At 31.2% G+C, this 17,959-nt stretch overlaps 4 protein-coding genes across 4 annotated transcripts; all 4 read left to right on the forward strand.

The window, feature by feature from the left end:
- Window positions 1–409: 409 nt before the first annotated feature.
- Window positions 410–1,102, forward strand: OCT59_029823 (uncharacterized protein; the record flags this gene model as incomplete). The annotated part of the gene is made up of 3 exons (XM_066146230.1): window positions 410–575; window positions 979–994; window positions 1,060–1,102. The coding sequence occupies 3 exons, from the start codon at window positions 410–412 to the stop codon at window positions 1,100–1,102; spliced, it is 225 nt and encodes a 74-aa protein (XP_065994896.1).
- On the forward strand, window positions 761–2,831 carry OCT59_029824 (uncharacterized protein; the record flags this gene model as incomplete). The annotated part of the gene is made up of 11 exons (XM_066146231.1): window positions 761–994; window positions 1,060–1,237; window positions 1,818–1,876; window positions 1,958–1,976; window positions 2,034–2,076; window positions 2,154–2,194; window positions 2,258–2,311; window positions 2,395–2,433; window positions 2,503–2,574; window positions 2,649–2,732; window positions 2,827–2,831. 11 exons carry the CDS (start codon window positions 761–763, stop codon window positions 2,829–2,831), a joined length of 828 nt encoding a protein of 275 aa, XP_065994897.1.
- Window positions 2,832–6,685: 3,854 nt separating this feature from the next.
- On the forward strand, window positions 6,686–7,170 carry OCT59_029825 (uncharacterized protein; the record flags this gene model as incomplete). The annotated part of the gene is made up of 4 exons (XM_066146232.1): window positions 6,686–6,890; window positions 6,965–6,976; window positions 7,049–7,093; window positions 7,160–7,170. The coding sequence occupies 4 exons, from the start codon at window positions 6,686–6,688 to the stop codon at window positions 7,168–7,170; spliced, it is 273 nt and encodes a 90-aa protein (XP_065994898.1).
- Window positions 7,171–12,128: 4,958 nt separating this feature from the next.
- Window positions 12,129–12,644, forward strand: OCT59_029826 (uncharacterized protein; the record flags this gene model as incomplete). Its single annotated transcript, XM_066146233.1, has 1 exon — window positions 12,129–12,644. The coding sequence occupies one exon, from the start codon at window positions 12,129–12,131 to the stop codon at window positions 12,642–12,644; it is 516 nt and encodes a 171-aa protein (XP_065994899.1).
- Between the last annotated feature and the right edge of the window lie 5,315 nt (window positions 12,645–17,959).

Raw genomic sequence — 17,959 nt, forward strand, 5'->3', positions numbered from 1 at the left:
AAATCGGTAGAAAATGGGAGTTCTTTTTTGTAGGGTACTGTGCATAGGGGGAGTACTGTGCCACTGTGGCCCGCAAAATACATGTAAATTGAAATCTTGTTTACTAAATTTAGAACACAGGTGGGAGATCTTTATTTATACACGTGTTTGTTTGTAAATAGAATTTATAACATATGACGTCATGTAAGTTTAAAAAATATATATATATATGATGCCTCATGGTTCACGTCTGAAAAAACTGAAATTAGAGTATGTAAACGATCGGCTGTAAACAACACGTTTATCATCATCGTGTTACAAAATCCAAAATCATAACCCCACTATACAAATTTCTAATTTAGAACCTAAGTAGGAGTTATCCAACAACTCAAACAACTCTCTCTCCCAAAAAATAATATATACATATAATATGTCTTTTATTAGGAATAAATTAGTTAGTGATGCAATTAATAATGCATATTTATTAATAGATTATGATAAAAATGAAGAAGGACAATATGAATCTATAAAACAAACCATTCTTAGTGACGAATCACTTTCACATGATGAAAAATTAGAAGCAATAAATATAATAAGTAAAAATTTTGATGGGTTTAAAATTCTTGATAATGAAGGAACAAAAAGAATTTGTGAAAATTGTCAAGAAGAATGTTTAGCTAAATTATACTGTGAGCATTGTGTCCGAAATTATTTGAAAACCAATTTTGAAAAATGGACATCTGGAAATAATGATGTTGATAATTTAATACAGCAATGTCAAATGGAAACAATTTCACCGGATAAGATAATAGAATGGATACCATATAATAAATTAGAAAATATTAAATATTTGACTAAAGGTGGATGTTCTGAGATTTACACAGCAGATTGGATTGATGGAAGATATGAAGAATGGGATTCAAAAGAAAAACAATTAAAAAGGTTTGGTGCACATGAAGTAGTATTAAAGAAGCTAGAAAATATAGAAAATACTAATAGGAATTGGCTTGACGAGGTAATTTTTAATTTAAATAAAAATTGTTTACGATCTTATTAACAAATCTCATATTAAAAATTCAGACTAGATCTCATTTTGCTATCAACAATAAATATGGATCAGTAGTGCAATGTTATGGTTTAACAAAAGATCAATCAAATCAATCAAATCAATCAAATCAACCAAATGAATCAAATGAAAATTATATTCTTGTAATGAATAGAATGAAAATGAATTTAAGGGAATATTTGCAACAAAATTGTAATAATCTAACATGGAAAAGAAGAATTAAAATTGCTGATGATATAATTTTTGCACTTTCCAATATTCACGAAGAGAAAGTAATTCATAGGGATCTGCATTCTGGAAATATATTATTTGATGAAAATAGTCAAATATTTTATATTAGTGATCTTGGGTTTTGTGGACCGGCCGATGTTCCATTAGATGGCACGTATGGAAATCTTCCATATATAGCACCAGAAGTTCTTTCTGGAAAAGAAACTACCTTTAAATCTGATATTTATAGTATCGGTATGCTTATGTGGGAAATCTCATCCGGACAACCACCTTTTATTAATTTCGATCATGATTTTGATCTTGCATTAAAAATAATAAATGGAATGAGACCAAAAATAGTACCAGGAACTCCTCCAAAATATAAAGAATTAATAGAACAATGTTGGGATGCTGATCCGTCAAAAAGACCCGATATTTCCCATCTTGACAATAAAATTTTCGAGATCAACAAATTGTATCATCAAAATAATAATGATGAACAGTTAGATGTTTTAAATATAAGTGATGTGAATATTAGTATCTCAGTGAATTCTTTAATTAGTAGTTTTAGTAAAATACACATTTTTGGAGAAATGCCAGAACCAAGGAATTTCACTGAAGGTAAATTATTTCATATTATATATTATTAATAATCCTTTTATAATTAATAATATTAAATTTATTATCTTTATTATCTTTGAGTCAACAGAAGAACGAGAAGGTAATTTAAATTAGTTTATTTAATAATAAAATAATTAAATACTAATTTTTTTTAAAGCTTACTATAGTAATCAACAAGATTTTGTTATTCCCGATAGTAGGTAAGTATTTGCTTAAAATTAAAGTTTTAAATTATATTATTTAAATAATTATTAATTTTTTTTAAAAAAAATTGAAGATATATATTTGGACGTCAAACCGAGAACAATGATTCAACTGGTAAGAATATTATGTTTATAATTTATTTGATTATATGATCTAATAATAATTTAATTAATTTAGATAAAAATGTAAAGGGTGAATCTAAAAGAATTTATTCGAATAATAATTTAGACAGTAATTAATTTTTAACAATAATAGAAATTATGCGTTGATGATTAGAAACTAAAAATTATTTTTTATTGCTTTTAAAACAATAGGTGAAAAATTTAAGAAAATAAAATTAAGTGAAGACGAAGGTAATAATATTTAATGTTTTATTAACGTTTAAGACTCTTTAATATCTTAATTTTTTAAAAAAAAATTAGAAACACAATTTGATAATAAAGGAGAATTCAATTATATAAGAGAACATTACATCACGAATACTACGAATGATGGTGAATAAAATTTATTTAATTGTCTTTTTTTTTAAAAAAAAAAAATTCTAATATTAATGATATTATGAATATAGATATGAATATAGATGACGGTGATGATACGTATAATAATCCGAATCTTCATTCAGAAGAACAGGATGAATTAGAAATTTTTGAAGGTAAATTGGTTTAAACATAATTATACTAATTCTACTGTTTTTAAATTAAAAGAAAAAATAAAATTAATTTTTTAATTTTTAATTTTTATTTTAGATTAACGATAATTTCAGAACTATACTCGTAATAGTTTCGACATTATAAGTAGAAATATTCGCATTATTTTTAGAATTAATAAACTACTATGACGGAATAGTAAATTTTTGCATAACCAATATTTCGTCCCACAGAAGAGCACGAGAGTGTAGTCTGGCTGGGAACACAGCATCCGTTGTTGTCGTAAACTTTCCGGTGAGAGAAGCTAACTTGCGAATTGGGATTATCTTCCTTGAGCTTACTTTGTATCAGATCTTTTATCTTGTGCTTCGGTAGTTCGATCATTGTTCTGAAATTTATTATCATTAGTCTATCATTTCTACTATTTCATCAATTGAGTGTGAGACTATTTATTATTAAGTAAGTTAATTTCTTATATTTCTTCTTACGTAATTTTATTAAAATTAACCAATAACCTAGGGACTTTTGACATATGTCGTATTAAGAGAGATAAAAAAATTTATCCATTACAAGAACTTATTTCAATTTAAATATTTTAATAGTTTATTAGTACAATACTTTTAAATCCATAATTTTATATGTATTCACATTATCAATAATTATTTTCTATTTTTAATATTTCCAATATAAAATATAAAGAAATTTAATTTTTTATAAATATAACGATTGCCACATTTGATAATTATTTAACGTAATCAACTACTTTACAGAAACGTAGCGATGGCTTAATGCGCAGTAGCTGCGTTATAAATACACAGTGACCACATTATGTAATCGTAAAGAAATTACATATATGCAGTTACTGCGCATTAAGCCATCGCTACGATCTTGAAGTTTCTGTAAAGTACATAAGAAGTTATATTATATCGATCGAGAATTCAATATCAGATATTTTGAAAGTAATATTCCACTTCCGTAAATATAATTAACATCTGACCGATCGATTTAAAATACGAACAATTCATTATAAAATATTTTATTTATTATAGTAACAATTATTAAAACTAATTAAAAATGCAAAATTTGTGCATAGTATTAAATGTTTGATTAAAGGCGGTTTTCTGAAATTTATACATCAGCTTGGATTGATGGGAAATATGCAAAACAGGATTCTAGAGAAAAATGGCTATTAAAAAAACGGTGGAGATCATCGAATAATACTTAAATGATTGAAAGTGCCTCTGAATGATGTCTAGTCTAACGTAACTTTTTATCTATATATGTATATATACAGTATATACAGTGCGTTATGTTTGGTTTGGTCCCAAAATACGAAGGTTTAAAAGATCCTATTTAAATTTTATGATTAAAAATTTTGAACAAGTTAGTGAAACTCAAGGATTACTATTCGATCCACAGGTTAGGAATTCAGTTAAACAAACTTTATTTTCAGGAAAAGCAAAAGGATGGGCTAATTTTTGATGTGGGCTGTATATTTATCAAACAAAAGTTTTGAACGAATTAAATTTGAACAAACATGAGAATGTTTAATAGTAATACGTGTTAGAAGTTCTTTTTGTGTAATTGTAATTATAAATGCTTTTGTTTTCGGCATGTGGCGAAGGATCATCAATTAATTTATTTATTTATTAGTAATTACTAAATGAATGTTTATTTTTTTAGAATTTTAGAATTTTAGAATTATAGAATTTTAGAATTAGGTGCCCTATAAAAAATGTTTGTACGATAAAATATTCGGAATGGGGTCAATTTTCCGGACACTCGCACGTTATTATACAATATTTGTTACAATTTAATACAAGATGCGGAGATTGAGAATTTTTAACCATGATGAATGTCCAATAAATGTCAAGTAAATGTTCGGAACGGAATCGATTTTCCGAACAAAAAACCGAACAGTGTTTGGGCAATATTTTTTATAGAGATGGTTAGATTTTGTGTAATAACCAGGAGAAAGGATAAATTTCCAGGTTAAATACGAAATTTCTGGTAAACCACAGAATTTTTCATGTTTTATCGCTAATAGAAAAATAAAGAGCCTTAAGATATTTAATTGCTATGTTAGCGATACAAATAACAAAAGAAATTAAATTAAAATATCTAACTGCTATGTTAATAATGCGAGGAATAAAAGAAATTATATTAAAACGCTTTGTTGTTATAAATTATTGCATTGCTTTTATTCAAATCATTTCATGTTCTTTTGGTCTTGGCGTAGTTTACCAATTTTTCAATAATTTGAAATTTGACCGAATGTTCAATGACCTTTGGCTTATTACGTGATATCTCTAATAATTTTTTAATTTTTTAGTCCCGATCACGTGCGTTAAGATCAGTTGTAAAACATGATGATATAAATTCTAAAAATGATTGGTTCATAACAAATCACGTGATTGATCATTGAAAGGTTATAAATACAATATTATAAGTTTTCATACCTTATTTAAACATATCAGTTTAACTTTATAAACGAAATTCTATATTTTTTGTCACGTTATTGACGTGAACACTACGTCGCTACGCTTTTAACATAATCAATGTTGATCAAAAATTAATATAAACATGTTTATATTAAATTGTTTCAGAATTCCGAATTAAACCGTATTGTTTGTTATACATTTATTTAATATTTAATAAACAATTTTAAAATTTCTTTTTTTTTCCCACAAAAATAATTTTAAAGACCCTTTCATTATTATATTATCGATTAATGACTGAAATTCGATATGAATTGGCTGTTGCTGCAATTAATAGAGCAATGACATTAATTGATAATAATATTCATGATAATCTTGATAAAAAAAGTGAATTTTTACAACAAACTATTCTTGCTGATGAATCTCTCACAGAAGATGAAAAATTAGTATCAATAGATTTTATTATTAAAAATTTTGATAAACATAAAATCCAAAATAACAAAGGAACGAAAAGAATTTGTGAAGATTGTCAAAATGAATGTTTAGCTACTTCATATTGTGAATGTTGTATTCGAAATTATTTAAAATCGAATTTTTCAAACTGGACATCAGGAAATGATGATATTGATAATTTAATACAAAATTGTCAATTGGAAACGCTTAAACCAAGTAGAATATTAGAATGGATTCCATATAATAAATTCCAAAATGTCAATTATTTAACTAAAGGTGGATGCTCCGAAATTTTTATAGCGGATTGGATTGAGGGGCGTTATAACGAATGGGATTTGAAAGAAAAGCAATTAAAAAGAGTCGGTAAACGTCAAGTAATACTTAAAGGATTAGAAAATATTGAAAAAGCTAATAGAAATTGGTTTGATGAGGTAGGTATAATAGAATATTATCGAAAATTTTTCGTTAAAAAAAAAATAATAATAATAATGAAATAAATATCATTATTTTTATAGGCCAAATCTCATATAACAATAAGTAATAAATGGGATAATGTAGTAGGATGTTTTGGTATAACACAAAATCCATCAAATGATAATTATATGCTTGTAGTACAACTAATGGATACCGATTTAGAAAAATATTTACAACAAAACAATCAAGAACTTACATGGAAAAAAAGAATTCAAATTGTTCAACATATAATTTATGCACTTTCCAGAATTCATGGAGAAAACGCAATTCATAGAGATTTACATTCTGGAAATATATTATTTTTGCATCTTAATCAAAGTTTTTATATTAGTGATCTTGGATTTTGTGGACCAGCTAATGTACCAATAAATGGTACATATGGAAAACTACCATATATAGCACCAGAAGCTATTGTGGGAAATAAAACTACTTTTGAATCTGACATTTACAGCATTGGCATACTTATGTGGGAAATCTCATCTGGTCAGTCACCTTTTGCTAATATCAGTCATGATATTAATCTTGCAATGAATATAGTAAATGGAATGAGGCCAAAAATAATTCCAGGAACCCCCTTAGAATACAAAATATTAATGGAACAATGTTGGGATGCTGATCCAGCAAAAAGGCCTGATATTAATAGTCTTTACGATAAAATAAGCGAAATAAAAAATTCGTATAACCAAGAACATCATGAAACATTTTCACACGCAAATGTTACAAATTTTAGTTATACTAAATCTATCAGCAAAGTACATATGTATGATAATTTACCTGAACCAAGAAATGCTACTGAAGGTAATGTAAGCAGTTAAATAAATGTTTGTAATGTATATATATTTAATTAACGTTATTGATTCTTTAATTAATAGAGGAACAGGAAGGTATAATAATCGAAAAATAAAAAATTTGATATATTCAATCATTTTTTGTAAATTTTTTTTTTTTTTTTTTAGTCTATGATAGTACGCAATATGATTTTATTATTCCGGACGATATTAGTAAGTAAAATATCTTTAACTTTACCACTGTGAATATAATGTAATAATTTTATTTTAAATATATAGGCGATGATTAACCCAACACTTTATCAAAAATTTGACTCCTGAAAAATCGTTTTATTTATAATCAATTACGATTATATTTTTAGATAAGTGATAATTAATCACAAATATTTAGTTTGTAATTCCCTACAGTATAAAAAATTTATTCTGTGTTTTTTATTCCATGTTATTTCTGTAAATATATCATATTTCACGGAGTTTTTACGGAAACTACGGATAAAATTTAAAAATAATTTATTTTCTTTTATTTTTTTCATACTTAATTTTATTTAAATATATAGGTGATGATTATTAACTTTCAAAAATTTGACTCCTGAAAAATCGTTTCAATTACGATTATATTTTTTTAGATAAGTGATAATTAATCACATATATTAGTTTTTAATTCTCTACAACATAAAAAATTTATTCCGTGTTTTTTCCGTAAATGTATCATGTTCACGGAGTTTTTACAGAAATTACGGATAAAATTTTTTAAAAAAATAATTTATTTTCTTTTATTTTTTTCATATATGTATTAAGCGTATTTCATTTTACTCTACTTCATTAATTTTTAGCGAGGGTTTTTCTGTAGTGCATGCTTTTAAGGATTAGTTCTTTGTGAATTTTGATTTTTTAATACTAAAGTAATAAAAGCATTTAGTTTAGAAGTTTATAGTAAAAAAAAATAAACCGCTACCTCAACCTCGTAGATGAACTTGCACTTTTTTCATAATTTAGAAAATACTTTCACTATAATACTAGTTAAGTCATGATAATTTAACGTTGTCTTTTTTTCTGTCTTGGTGGTGCATCGAACTCCCTGCGGCCGATGGTTGATCATGATCACCTTATAAAAATGGATAAAGCTTTTTTTTTTAAAAAAAAATAAAAATAAAAAAACAAATCTCATTGAATATTAGCAAGTGTTTGATAGTAATTATTCAACTATACATCATAAAAGTATAACATTTTTTGTAATCTATATCCCCATAGATAAAACGTTCTACGTTCTTGATTTCTGTAACTTCTAAAGTAATTAATGAATTGAAAAAAAAAATATTTAATGTTTTAAAAAACTACTAAAACAGATGAGAACGCTGACTTAAATCAAACACAAGAGGCTGGTGACGATAATAATAACTTATCTATTAAGGAAAATTGATGATTAAAGTGATTAGTAAGTTTATTTAAACAGGAACTTAAAAGTAGCACAGAGGATCAATCCACCAATACAAACAACCATTAGAAGTTGTATGATAATTAACACAATAGCCAAGGAGAAGTGAATTGTAGGCGTGATTGTAAGATTACCACCCAAGAATGGTACTATCAGACGTCCAGCAGAAAATGTTAAGTTAAAAATATTGGCCAAATTTCGTTCAAGTGGTTTAAAATTTACGATTATTAAGTACGCAAGTTCCAAGATGACAAGACATGTTAATTGTGCGATTCCACTGTGGTGACCTATTGCTACTACTAGCGAATTAAGAAGCTGGTATCCCATTAATACACGATCCTTTAATTAATTTGTATATAATATAGTACACCAAATAAAGTAATCCAGCAACTGTTGGTTTTTACTCCTGCTCGCGTCTATAATGTTCGTAGTAGTTACCTAGGAATTCTTCCTTTCGGCATCTACAAGATCTTGTCCGGGTCAGTTAATATAGAGAAAAAAAAGTAATAGGATAATACATCATGTTGACCTAACAATTGTATACAGATGCGCTAAACAAGTCTCAAATATGCAATAAAATTATATTACTCACTACATGCAAAATAGCATGAAATGATTACAACTACTACTCTCTGAAATTGTTATTTATGTTCATATATTGAATTTGCTCTTCAGTTAGTAATACTAAAAAATTGATTAAAAAAAAAATCGTTAGTATGGTTGGTACCAGGGAACCACACTACATAAAAAAAAAACCTCCAAGAAAAGTGAAGGTAGCAAAACCACTTCAGTGTTCAAGAAGACAGGATTCTTTGCCCTTAATTAGTGTTGATAGATCTGTCATCCTGCCCTAGATCTTGCACAATAAAGGATAAAGGGACTAAAAAGTCCCTACTGTCATGGTCTTGATACTATCGCAGGAGTACATAGGTTAATCCCTTCTTCAGGAAAACCAGTTCCACCTCTTCTCTTATCAGTCTTTTTTTGTCTGTAAGCTTGTTTATCGAAATAGCCTTCTTAGTGTGCTTACCTTAATAGACTTAACTCAGTGAAACTTATCATTTGACAAGGATATTTAGCACATATATATCCTTGTTGATAGGAATAATATCTTCTTCAACAAGTGCAAAAGGTTCAATATGGTAAGAAGGATATTATGATAAGGATATATTGGTAAGAAAGATAAGAAATATTATTATCATTAAAAAATTAATCCAAATTCTTCCAAGTTCGGAGAACACGTGACCAAAAATTCACAGCTCTGGGCCGCATTAGATAATTTGACCAGAATTATAGGTTGATAATTTTAATCGATTAACCGATTTTTGAGATACCTTAATCTCTTAGTCGATTAATTAATCGATTAACCTTAATCGATTCCAAACTCTACCTCCACTTTCAAAGAATCCGCATTATCGTATGCCAAAGCCTGCCACCACTAGTAAATGTCTCCAAACATTTACCTCTCAAACAAAGATAGCTTTTTTGTAGGCTTAAGTCTATGATTGACAATGGCAAGTGGATTTAAGTGTTTTACTTTTTTTTATTTCACTGCATTAGCTTAATCAATGTACATCATTTCTGATGAGGTTAAGATTGAAGTTAAAAAAATAAAGGTTCGTTATACTAGAAGTTTGACTCTTTTAAATGATTTTTCACTCTGTCACTCTTGTTTTTTAGTTATAAAGGCCTTTTCTCTTATGATGCAAATTCAAAACATTCAAATAATTTAAATAATATGATATGAAAAAAAAAAGAACCAGCAATTAATAATTAATAATGATTTAATGTGTCTCAGTAATATTATAATTCAAGTATGAATATTATTCTTACAAGTAATTAAATTTATTTTGGGCAACATTTTTTTTATATTTAATAATTTTTATGTAAATAGATAAGAAATTGGAATTTGAAATTGCAAAAAAAAAATTACAACAAAGAAGATGAGGATGGCTAATTTACAACAAAATTAAGGGATCTGACAGGTCTTGCATTAGAAATTATCAATAAATTGGAAATCCATCAGATGAGTCAAAGAAACAAATTGCGCATTTAGCTTTAAAAAGAAATGTCACATTTATTAACATAAAACAAAGCTTAACAAATGAAAGCACAAAGATTAATAAGTTCGAACATCCAGTTTAACATGGTGAGTGTTCACAATATGCAACTAACCTCATAGTATTATGTTTAATAAATCTAAAAAGGGCAAGATTCATGATTAAAGGGAATATCTGTATGAAGCTTTTTTTTAGTAGGTAATATTAACAACAATCTCAATGAACTCCATAAATCAGAGAAAACATGTATTTGTATTTCAATTATTTTTAGCGAGTGTGTTTATTAAAAACATTGATGAATTGTTTATTAAAAGCATCAATAAATGGTTATAAATACTGTCATAAAATTTATGACAAAGCGTTTTAACTATATAATTAGTGATTTGAAGTATTGTGAAATTGGGTGTAACATTAATTAAAACACTAAAAGATTTGTTGGTTGCCGATTGTACTAAAATAGAAAAGCTTGATTCGAAATGTATTTATATAATCAGAAAATTAATACCAAAGATGGGGGATCAGCATCTTAAAATGGAAATCACTCAAAAACTAATCTTATGTTAACGTTAAGATCCTGTTTGGACTACGGATTTAGGGGGGATACCGGTTTGATGGTTTCCAGCAAGGTGGACACTCAAAGAAAGAAAATAACGTGAGAAGTTCCAAGCTATGATTCGAAAAATTCCAGAATCGATGATGATAGCAGCCTTATGGAAAGACCATTGCCCACATTCATTCCTTTCTGCGATTAAGGGTTTGAAAAGCTTTAAAATTATACAGACTGCAAGGGGGATCGTAAACTTATTGGTTATTTTGAAAAGTGGGTTGATATGCGTACAGCATTAGATAATCAATTTGATTGGGAGCAATTGCACCTGTCTTGGAATCGACATGATTCTCCATCGCAACGAACAAGGTCATTTGGTAATAATACCAACAAGGACCGGTAACGAACTTCAGGAAGTCGACAGACTGATAAAAGTAAACAGAATTCTAAGAATTCTAAAAAGAAACCACAAGAGGCAAAATCTGAGAAGCATAAAAAGCAGAAGAAAGATAAGTCCCGTAAAACATCACGATCAAAGGTCTTAGCGGAAATTTTAGATGTTTTACGTAAATTAATTTAGGATATACTAAATTTTTTTAGGTTTTAGAATAATTTTCTTTTTGTTTTATAGTGTGTTTTTTTTTTAGAAAAATATTTTTGATCTAGTCACCAAAGAATGTACGAATACCGGTAGGGTGCTTATGCATGTGAGTCGTCGGGCTGGTAGTGTGCCTCGCTAGCACTCATCCCACCTCGGCCATGGCCTCGCAGTACCTACATCACCCCTCCGTGGGGCGGAAAATCCCTATACATCTGAAACAATATGAAACAAGATCTGAAACATAACAATATAAGCAAAAAAGGATAAAATAAGGGAAAAGAGAGGAAAATAAGAGAGAATCAGAGAGGGTGTTTCGATGTTTCAGATGTTTCGGCAATTTTGGTAAAAGTCAGGTGAAGATAACCCTCCCAGAAAAAGTTTTGATTTTACCCCCCCAGATCTGAAACTTCTGAAACATCTGAAACCGATTCAGGATTCTGTTCGTTTTCTTATTGGAGGCAGTGAGATAACAAACCGAGTGAACAGGTAGGTCAATAGCCCCTAGAAGGTCTGGAGAACCACAGGAGGGTAATCGGGTAGGAGCGCGGATCTTTGGAAAAAATATATTCGGCAATTGAAGATTAGGTAACTATAAGTAACATACAATGATAAACTTACACGCCGCCACTTCTCTTGCCGAAGACCTCGGGCTTGATCTTGTAGACATCTATGGAATCCGTAAATGGATCCAAATTCGGGCATCACCCCTCAATGACCCGGACATAGTAGCAGAGATGGTCAGAAACCTTCCGGTTAAAGAATTCGGAAAACATCTCAAGATTAACAGACTCTGGTATAACTGTTGTAAAGCCGAGTTGTGGAAGCGGCATAAAGAAGCTGAAGAGGTATACAAACAGGCAGTAGACTACTACAAGGAAGCCATTGACAATTTCAATGAAGCCGATCAGAAAAAATACACCAGGTTTGCAGGGATGGTAGTAATAGAAAGAGCACTCCTCAGATGCGGCTTTATAACGCAAGAGTCCGACTGGGAGAAATGGACTCAAATAACGTACAACATCCAATTGCTTAAGGAAGGTCGCACTCCTGATGACTCGGATGATGAATCAGATGATGGAGAGGTATCTCTCGATGACTCAGATGATGAGGAATACTTTTAGAAAGCGGTACTAATCCGTCTTCCTCTTTTTTGCCTCCTTAAGGCATTTATCAATACACTGCTTACACGTGTCATCAGAATCTAAGATTTTCTGCCCGAGTTTTTTGCATTGCCGATTGTATGCCGTCTGATGTCTTTTAGCCGCAGTTTCTTTTTTCTTCTCCTTGGTTTTCTTTTTGATAACCCAGTCTATCCCAGTAAAAGTATTCTTATGCATACCACAAACTGTGCAATCACCATGCAGCCGGTAACGCCCATTTGTGGTCATATCTTGTATTTCACTAGCAGTTTCGGTTTCCTTCTTACACTTTAGGCAGTAAAATCGTGTCATCTTAAGATTTGAAGTCCAAAATCTTTCCTTTAATTTGTCGTAATATGTCGCATTTAGAGAATTATTACAAATACTACAATCTCTCCGGAGTACCAGCACGAATTCTAAAAGGTGAGGAGCACTACAACCTATACAAAAAGCCCCTAAAGGAGAAGTCATCAGAGCGTCCACGAGTAGTTGTATGGAAACCAAATGCGACGCATCAGGCAGATCTCGCAGAGATGCCAGTCGACCCCAAAGGATTCCACTATTTCCTCGTAGTGGTAGAAGTCGCGGGTAAACGAGTCGATGCAGAGCCCCTAAAGGATAAAACCGCAAATAAGGTTCTCAATGGATTTGTTAAAATCTACAGAAGAAATCGCATTAAGCCACCAACACATCGAATAGAGACAGACTCCGGATCAGAATTCACCAATGATCAGGTACGTGATTTTTTCCTGAATAGCCTAGGGGTGATGATGAGATTCGGCGAACCAGGAAGACACAAACAGCAATCATACGCTGAACGAGCCATCCAAGCAATCCAGGAACCTCTCCTAAAACGAATGGTGGCACAGGAGTTGAAGACTGGGGTGACATCCGTGGAATGGTCAGAAGATTTCCATGATGTGGTTAGTAAAATAGATGAAATCTGGCAAAGAAATCCTCCAGACATTCCGACTGGGTCACCCAAGGTGTCAAAAAAGATGGAAATTCTCTCTGAAGGAATGCGAGTCTGAGTAAAGTTAGATGAACCTATCTCAGTACTCGGTAATAAACTCCATGGAAAATTTCGTACAGGAGACATAAGATGGAATCCCAATATCCGTGTCATCAAAAAAATGATACTCTCACCCGAACAACCTCCTACGTATCTTCTTGATGGACCACACGGGCGTCTAGGTGTATCCAGATGTGCGTACACCCGAAAAGAGTTGCAGATTGTTCCAGAAAATGAATATCCCCCACCTGATTCCGTGATAAGAGGGCAACCTGAAAGATTTGTACCTGAGCGGATACTCTGGCATCGCATCAGGAAGGGTCAAGACCAGTATCTAGTCAAGTGGGAACGATACCCAGATACCGAAGCCACTTGGGAACCCGCTGACCGGTTGGAAGAGGATGTCCCTGCCTTAATCCGCAAGTTTTGGGAATAAAAAATAAATATTCCCTATTTTTTGTCTCCTCGATTCACATCAGAAACTATCGGGATAAAAACATTCTTCTCATTACAAGTAAGGGCGATATGTTCACGTGATTCATGGACATCATAATTGTAACGTTTCAGACACGTCCGGCTCAATCCAATCTCCCTATGCTTGTAATCGCTTAAAACCGCGAGATTCTCAGTGATTACACAATCAGGGGTTAGTTTGATTGACACACCTTTTACCATGCCGAATGTCCTACCAGAACCCGGAGCACCGGATATGTTATGTGTAATACTCTTGTCGATATCCAACCCTAATTCTTCAGCGGCTTCCCTCTGAATAAAAGACGCGTTAGCACAAGTGTCTGCTAAACACTGAATTGCTATCCCATTGACCTCCCCATCCAGCGCTAAAAGATCTTTAGTATTCTCCAAACGAGCTATGTCAATATCCATCGGGTCATCTTCCCCTGATATCCTCTTCTTGTTTTTCCTCAACTAGGTCTTCCGGAATCTCCGTACTTTTACGAGCAGACTTTAATTCTTCCCGAAGAATCTCGCGGAGTAATTTTCTAAAATCTGCAGACCTTAATAAACTTAATGAATCATTTTTGGTGACGGCTTTTATAAGTGTGGGCTTACTACTAGTAACCTTCACAGGAATCTTAATAGGAGTCATTTTAACTGATTTTTTTGGAACAGATTTAAGAAGTTTCGAGATACTTACACCCTTATCCGAGTTTACTTTTTTTTTGTACTTCGAACCGCACAAATCCGAAAACCACCTTCCTCATCGGGAACAATTTTCAAGTCATCAAAACTCGCGGTATTAGTATCAATCACTGGTCGAAATCAAAAAAATCGGACATATGGAAAATCAGCTAAAAATCAGACCAAAATCGACTGACATTACAAATCGGCACATCTGATTGATGCCAATCGGACAATTTAATGAAAATCCAGAAAAAAATCATCATATTTGATTGACGGCTGATTGATGCTAGTTGAAATCAAAAAAAAAATCAGACAAATGGCAAATCAACCTAAAATTTGCCCAATATTCAAATATGTACTTCTAATTTATGGAAAATTGACAATTCAATAAAAATTCAATAAAAATTCAATAAAAATTCGATAAAAATTCGGCAAAAAATCATTATATTTGATTGACGGCTGATTGATGCTGGTTGAAATCAAAAAAAAAATCAGACAAATGGCAAATCAACCTAAAATTTGCCCAATATTCAAATATGTACTTCCAATTTATGGAAAATTGACAATTCAATAAAAATTCAATAAAAATTCGATAAAAATTCGGCAAAAAATCATTATATTTGATTGACGGCTGATTGATGCTGGTTGAAATCAAAAAAAAAATCAGACAAATGGCAAATCAACCTAAAATTTGCCCAATATTCAAATATGTACTTCCAATTTATGGAAAATTGACAATTCAATAAAAATTCAATAAAAATTCGATAAAAATTCGGCAAAAAATCATTATATTTGATTGACGGCTGATTGATGCTGGTTGAAATCAAAAAAAAATCAGACAAAATGACAAATCAACCTAAAATTTGCCCAATATTCAAATATGTACTTCCAATTTATGGAAAATTGACAATTCAATAAAAATTCAATAAAAATTCGATAAAAATTCGGCAAAAAATCATTATATTTGATTGACGGCTGATTGATACAAAAAAAGTCATCAAAATTAACTTTTGAAAAACATGATTTGTCATTAAAATTCAGAAATTCGGAAAAATCAACACCAAATTTATAGTCAATTACTCAATTTATTATAAATTTATGTCTAAAACTTATAAGTTTATAATTGGTATTTTCTACTAATTGGATTTACGGCTAAATACTCTCTTGCATTTTGCCGGTTTGAGATTTGGTAACTTACTGGTACAAATCTACCTAAAATATGATGCACAGGTATTATACAATCACGACTTATTGGATAAAATTCGGTATTCCACAACTCAACATTACAAATTTCATCACTGCTGAAATAGTATTGAATATTGGTTGAATTTGCGTGTTTATACCAACGAACGTATGCTAGAAAATGTTCGACGGGACCATCCGGAAAGTCTACTACGTGAGTAAAATAATACTGAATTTGACCTGGGTAGGTGTCGACATCTTCATCATCCGTAATAAATTTCGCTAAGACGTACGAACTTTTTACATGTCTTAACGATAATGACGATCCAAAGACTTCTGAACCAATCCGACACCTTCCGAATTGGTTAATTTTGACCCTAATTATTATATCGTTATCTAAACCTTCTACAAGAGGCCTCCGAAATCCAAATGATTCGTAAGTCGCATTGTAATATTCGACCATTAAATTTAACATTTCACTTGAAAGTAGTATATTATGAGATACCGGCTTAAGAAATTCACCTGGAAAGCCTTCTTTGCCAGAAATCTGTGAATCTTTAATATTTTGTGAATTCAGCCAAAATCGATGCATCTCATCTGACGAAAATTCATCAGTAACTGAAAGGGACCCGATAGTACGCTGACTGTTTAGCAATTCAAGACCTTTTACTTCGATACCTGAACTTATGATATTTTCGATTTGTTTATCAAACATTAATCGACGCATAAGTTCAGACTCAATTTTCCTGTTGCTGTTTGGTAACGAACCTAAAAGTGCGAAATCAATAAATTATAAGCTAATATTGAAATCGTTAAAATCGTTAAAAAATCGTTAACGGATATTTACCTAAAATACCGTTCATACGTTCGAAAGAGAAACACCAGAACGCATATAATGGTCCATAATCAGATGAGCAATCACGCAAATGCAGAGAAAGATGAAGATTCGGTGTGATCTTATCTCTGCCGTGGTGATTCTCAATGAGCTTGACTATTTCGATAAGACTTCTATGGGCTTCATCCACCAAATTAGATTCTAGAATCCGATTTACCAAAATCGAACAAACCCTGACAAAATGATTCAGGATTCTTCTATCTACGTCTGAAAGGTGTTCCCAAAGTGATACAGTTGAATAAATTGTAAAGAATATTCGCCACTGATCGGCCGTAAAATTGGTGAATCCCTCTCCACTATGAATTTTTCCTGGAATTCGACCTAAATCGGATGGTATCTGAAACTCGTCCATCTTTTTCTGAATTTTGTTCAAAGAATTTGGTGTCAAAATACCCCCATCGATCCAAATTCGTTTTACTATCCACTTCGCAATGCCCAGAAATAAGCAATGCATTGGATCGACTGTAATAAATCTAATAGGGTCAAAATATGATAGACGCAACAATTCGGACCATCTAACGCCAGTTTCTTTGACGAAGCGCTTTCTAGCAGCGTCTGAGTTGCATCTTCGCCAACCTAATGCGTTTTGCCGGCGCTCATTCGAATCTCGAGCAGAATACCCTACATCATCCATTCCAGCAAAATTATGCTGCCCATTTTCATAATTTGCTTTTTTCTCACACCTGTGACATGAAACTAAGGCAGAAACATGACCGCAAATTTTTCTTGCGGCGGGAATGTCACATGATACTAAGATTAAAGCGCCACGAACTCTCTTTCCATTTTCGCATTCATAAGTACGATTTAGTGTTAACCCAGCCCAGAGTGTTTCCAATTCGTTAACTATTGGTGCTAAATAGTGGTTCACTTTATGTAGGCTGACCTCCTTTGGCCCAGGTAAAATGCCGAGAGTCAATAAATTTTCACGTCTAAATCGGATATCGCGTGGCAAATTGCATATAGCGGCATATATGACACCGATACTATAAATGGTACTATCATATGGCTGAAACCAATCAAGATTCAGCATCAAGCCAAGATGAGAATCGGCTACTTCGCTTCTGA

This window comes from Rhizophagus irregularis, chromosome 9 (genome assembly GCF_026210795.1).
Source record: "Rhizophagus irregularis chromosome 9, complete sequence".
Lineage (NCBI taxonomy): Eukaryota > Fungi > Glomeromycota > Glomeromycetes > Glomerales > Glomeraceae > Rhizophagus > Rhizophagus irregularis.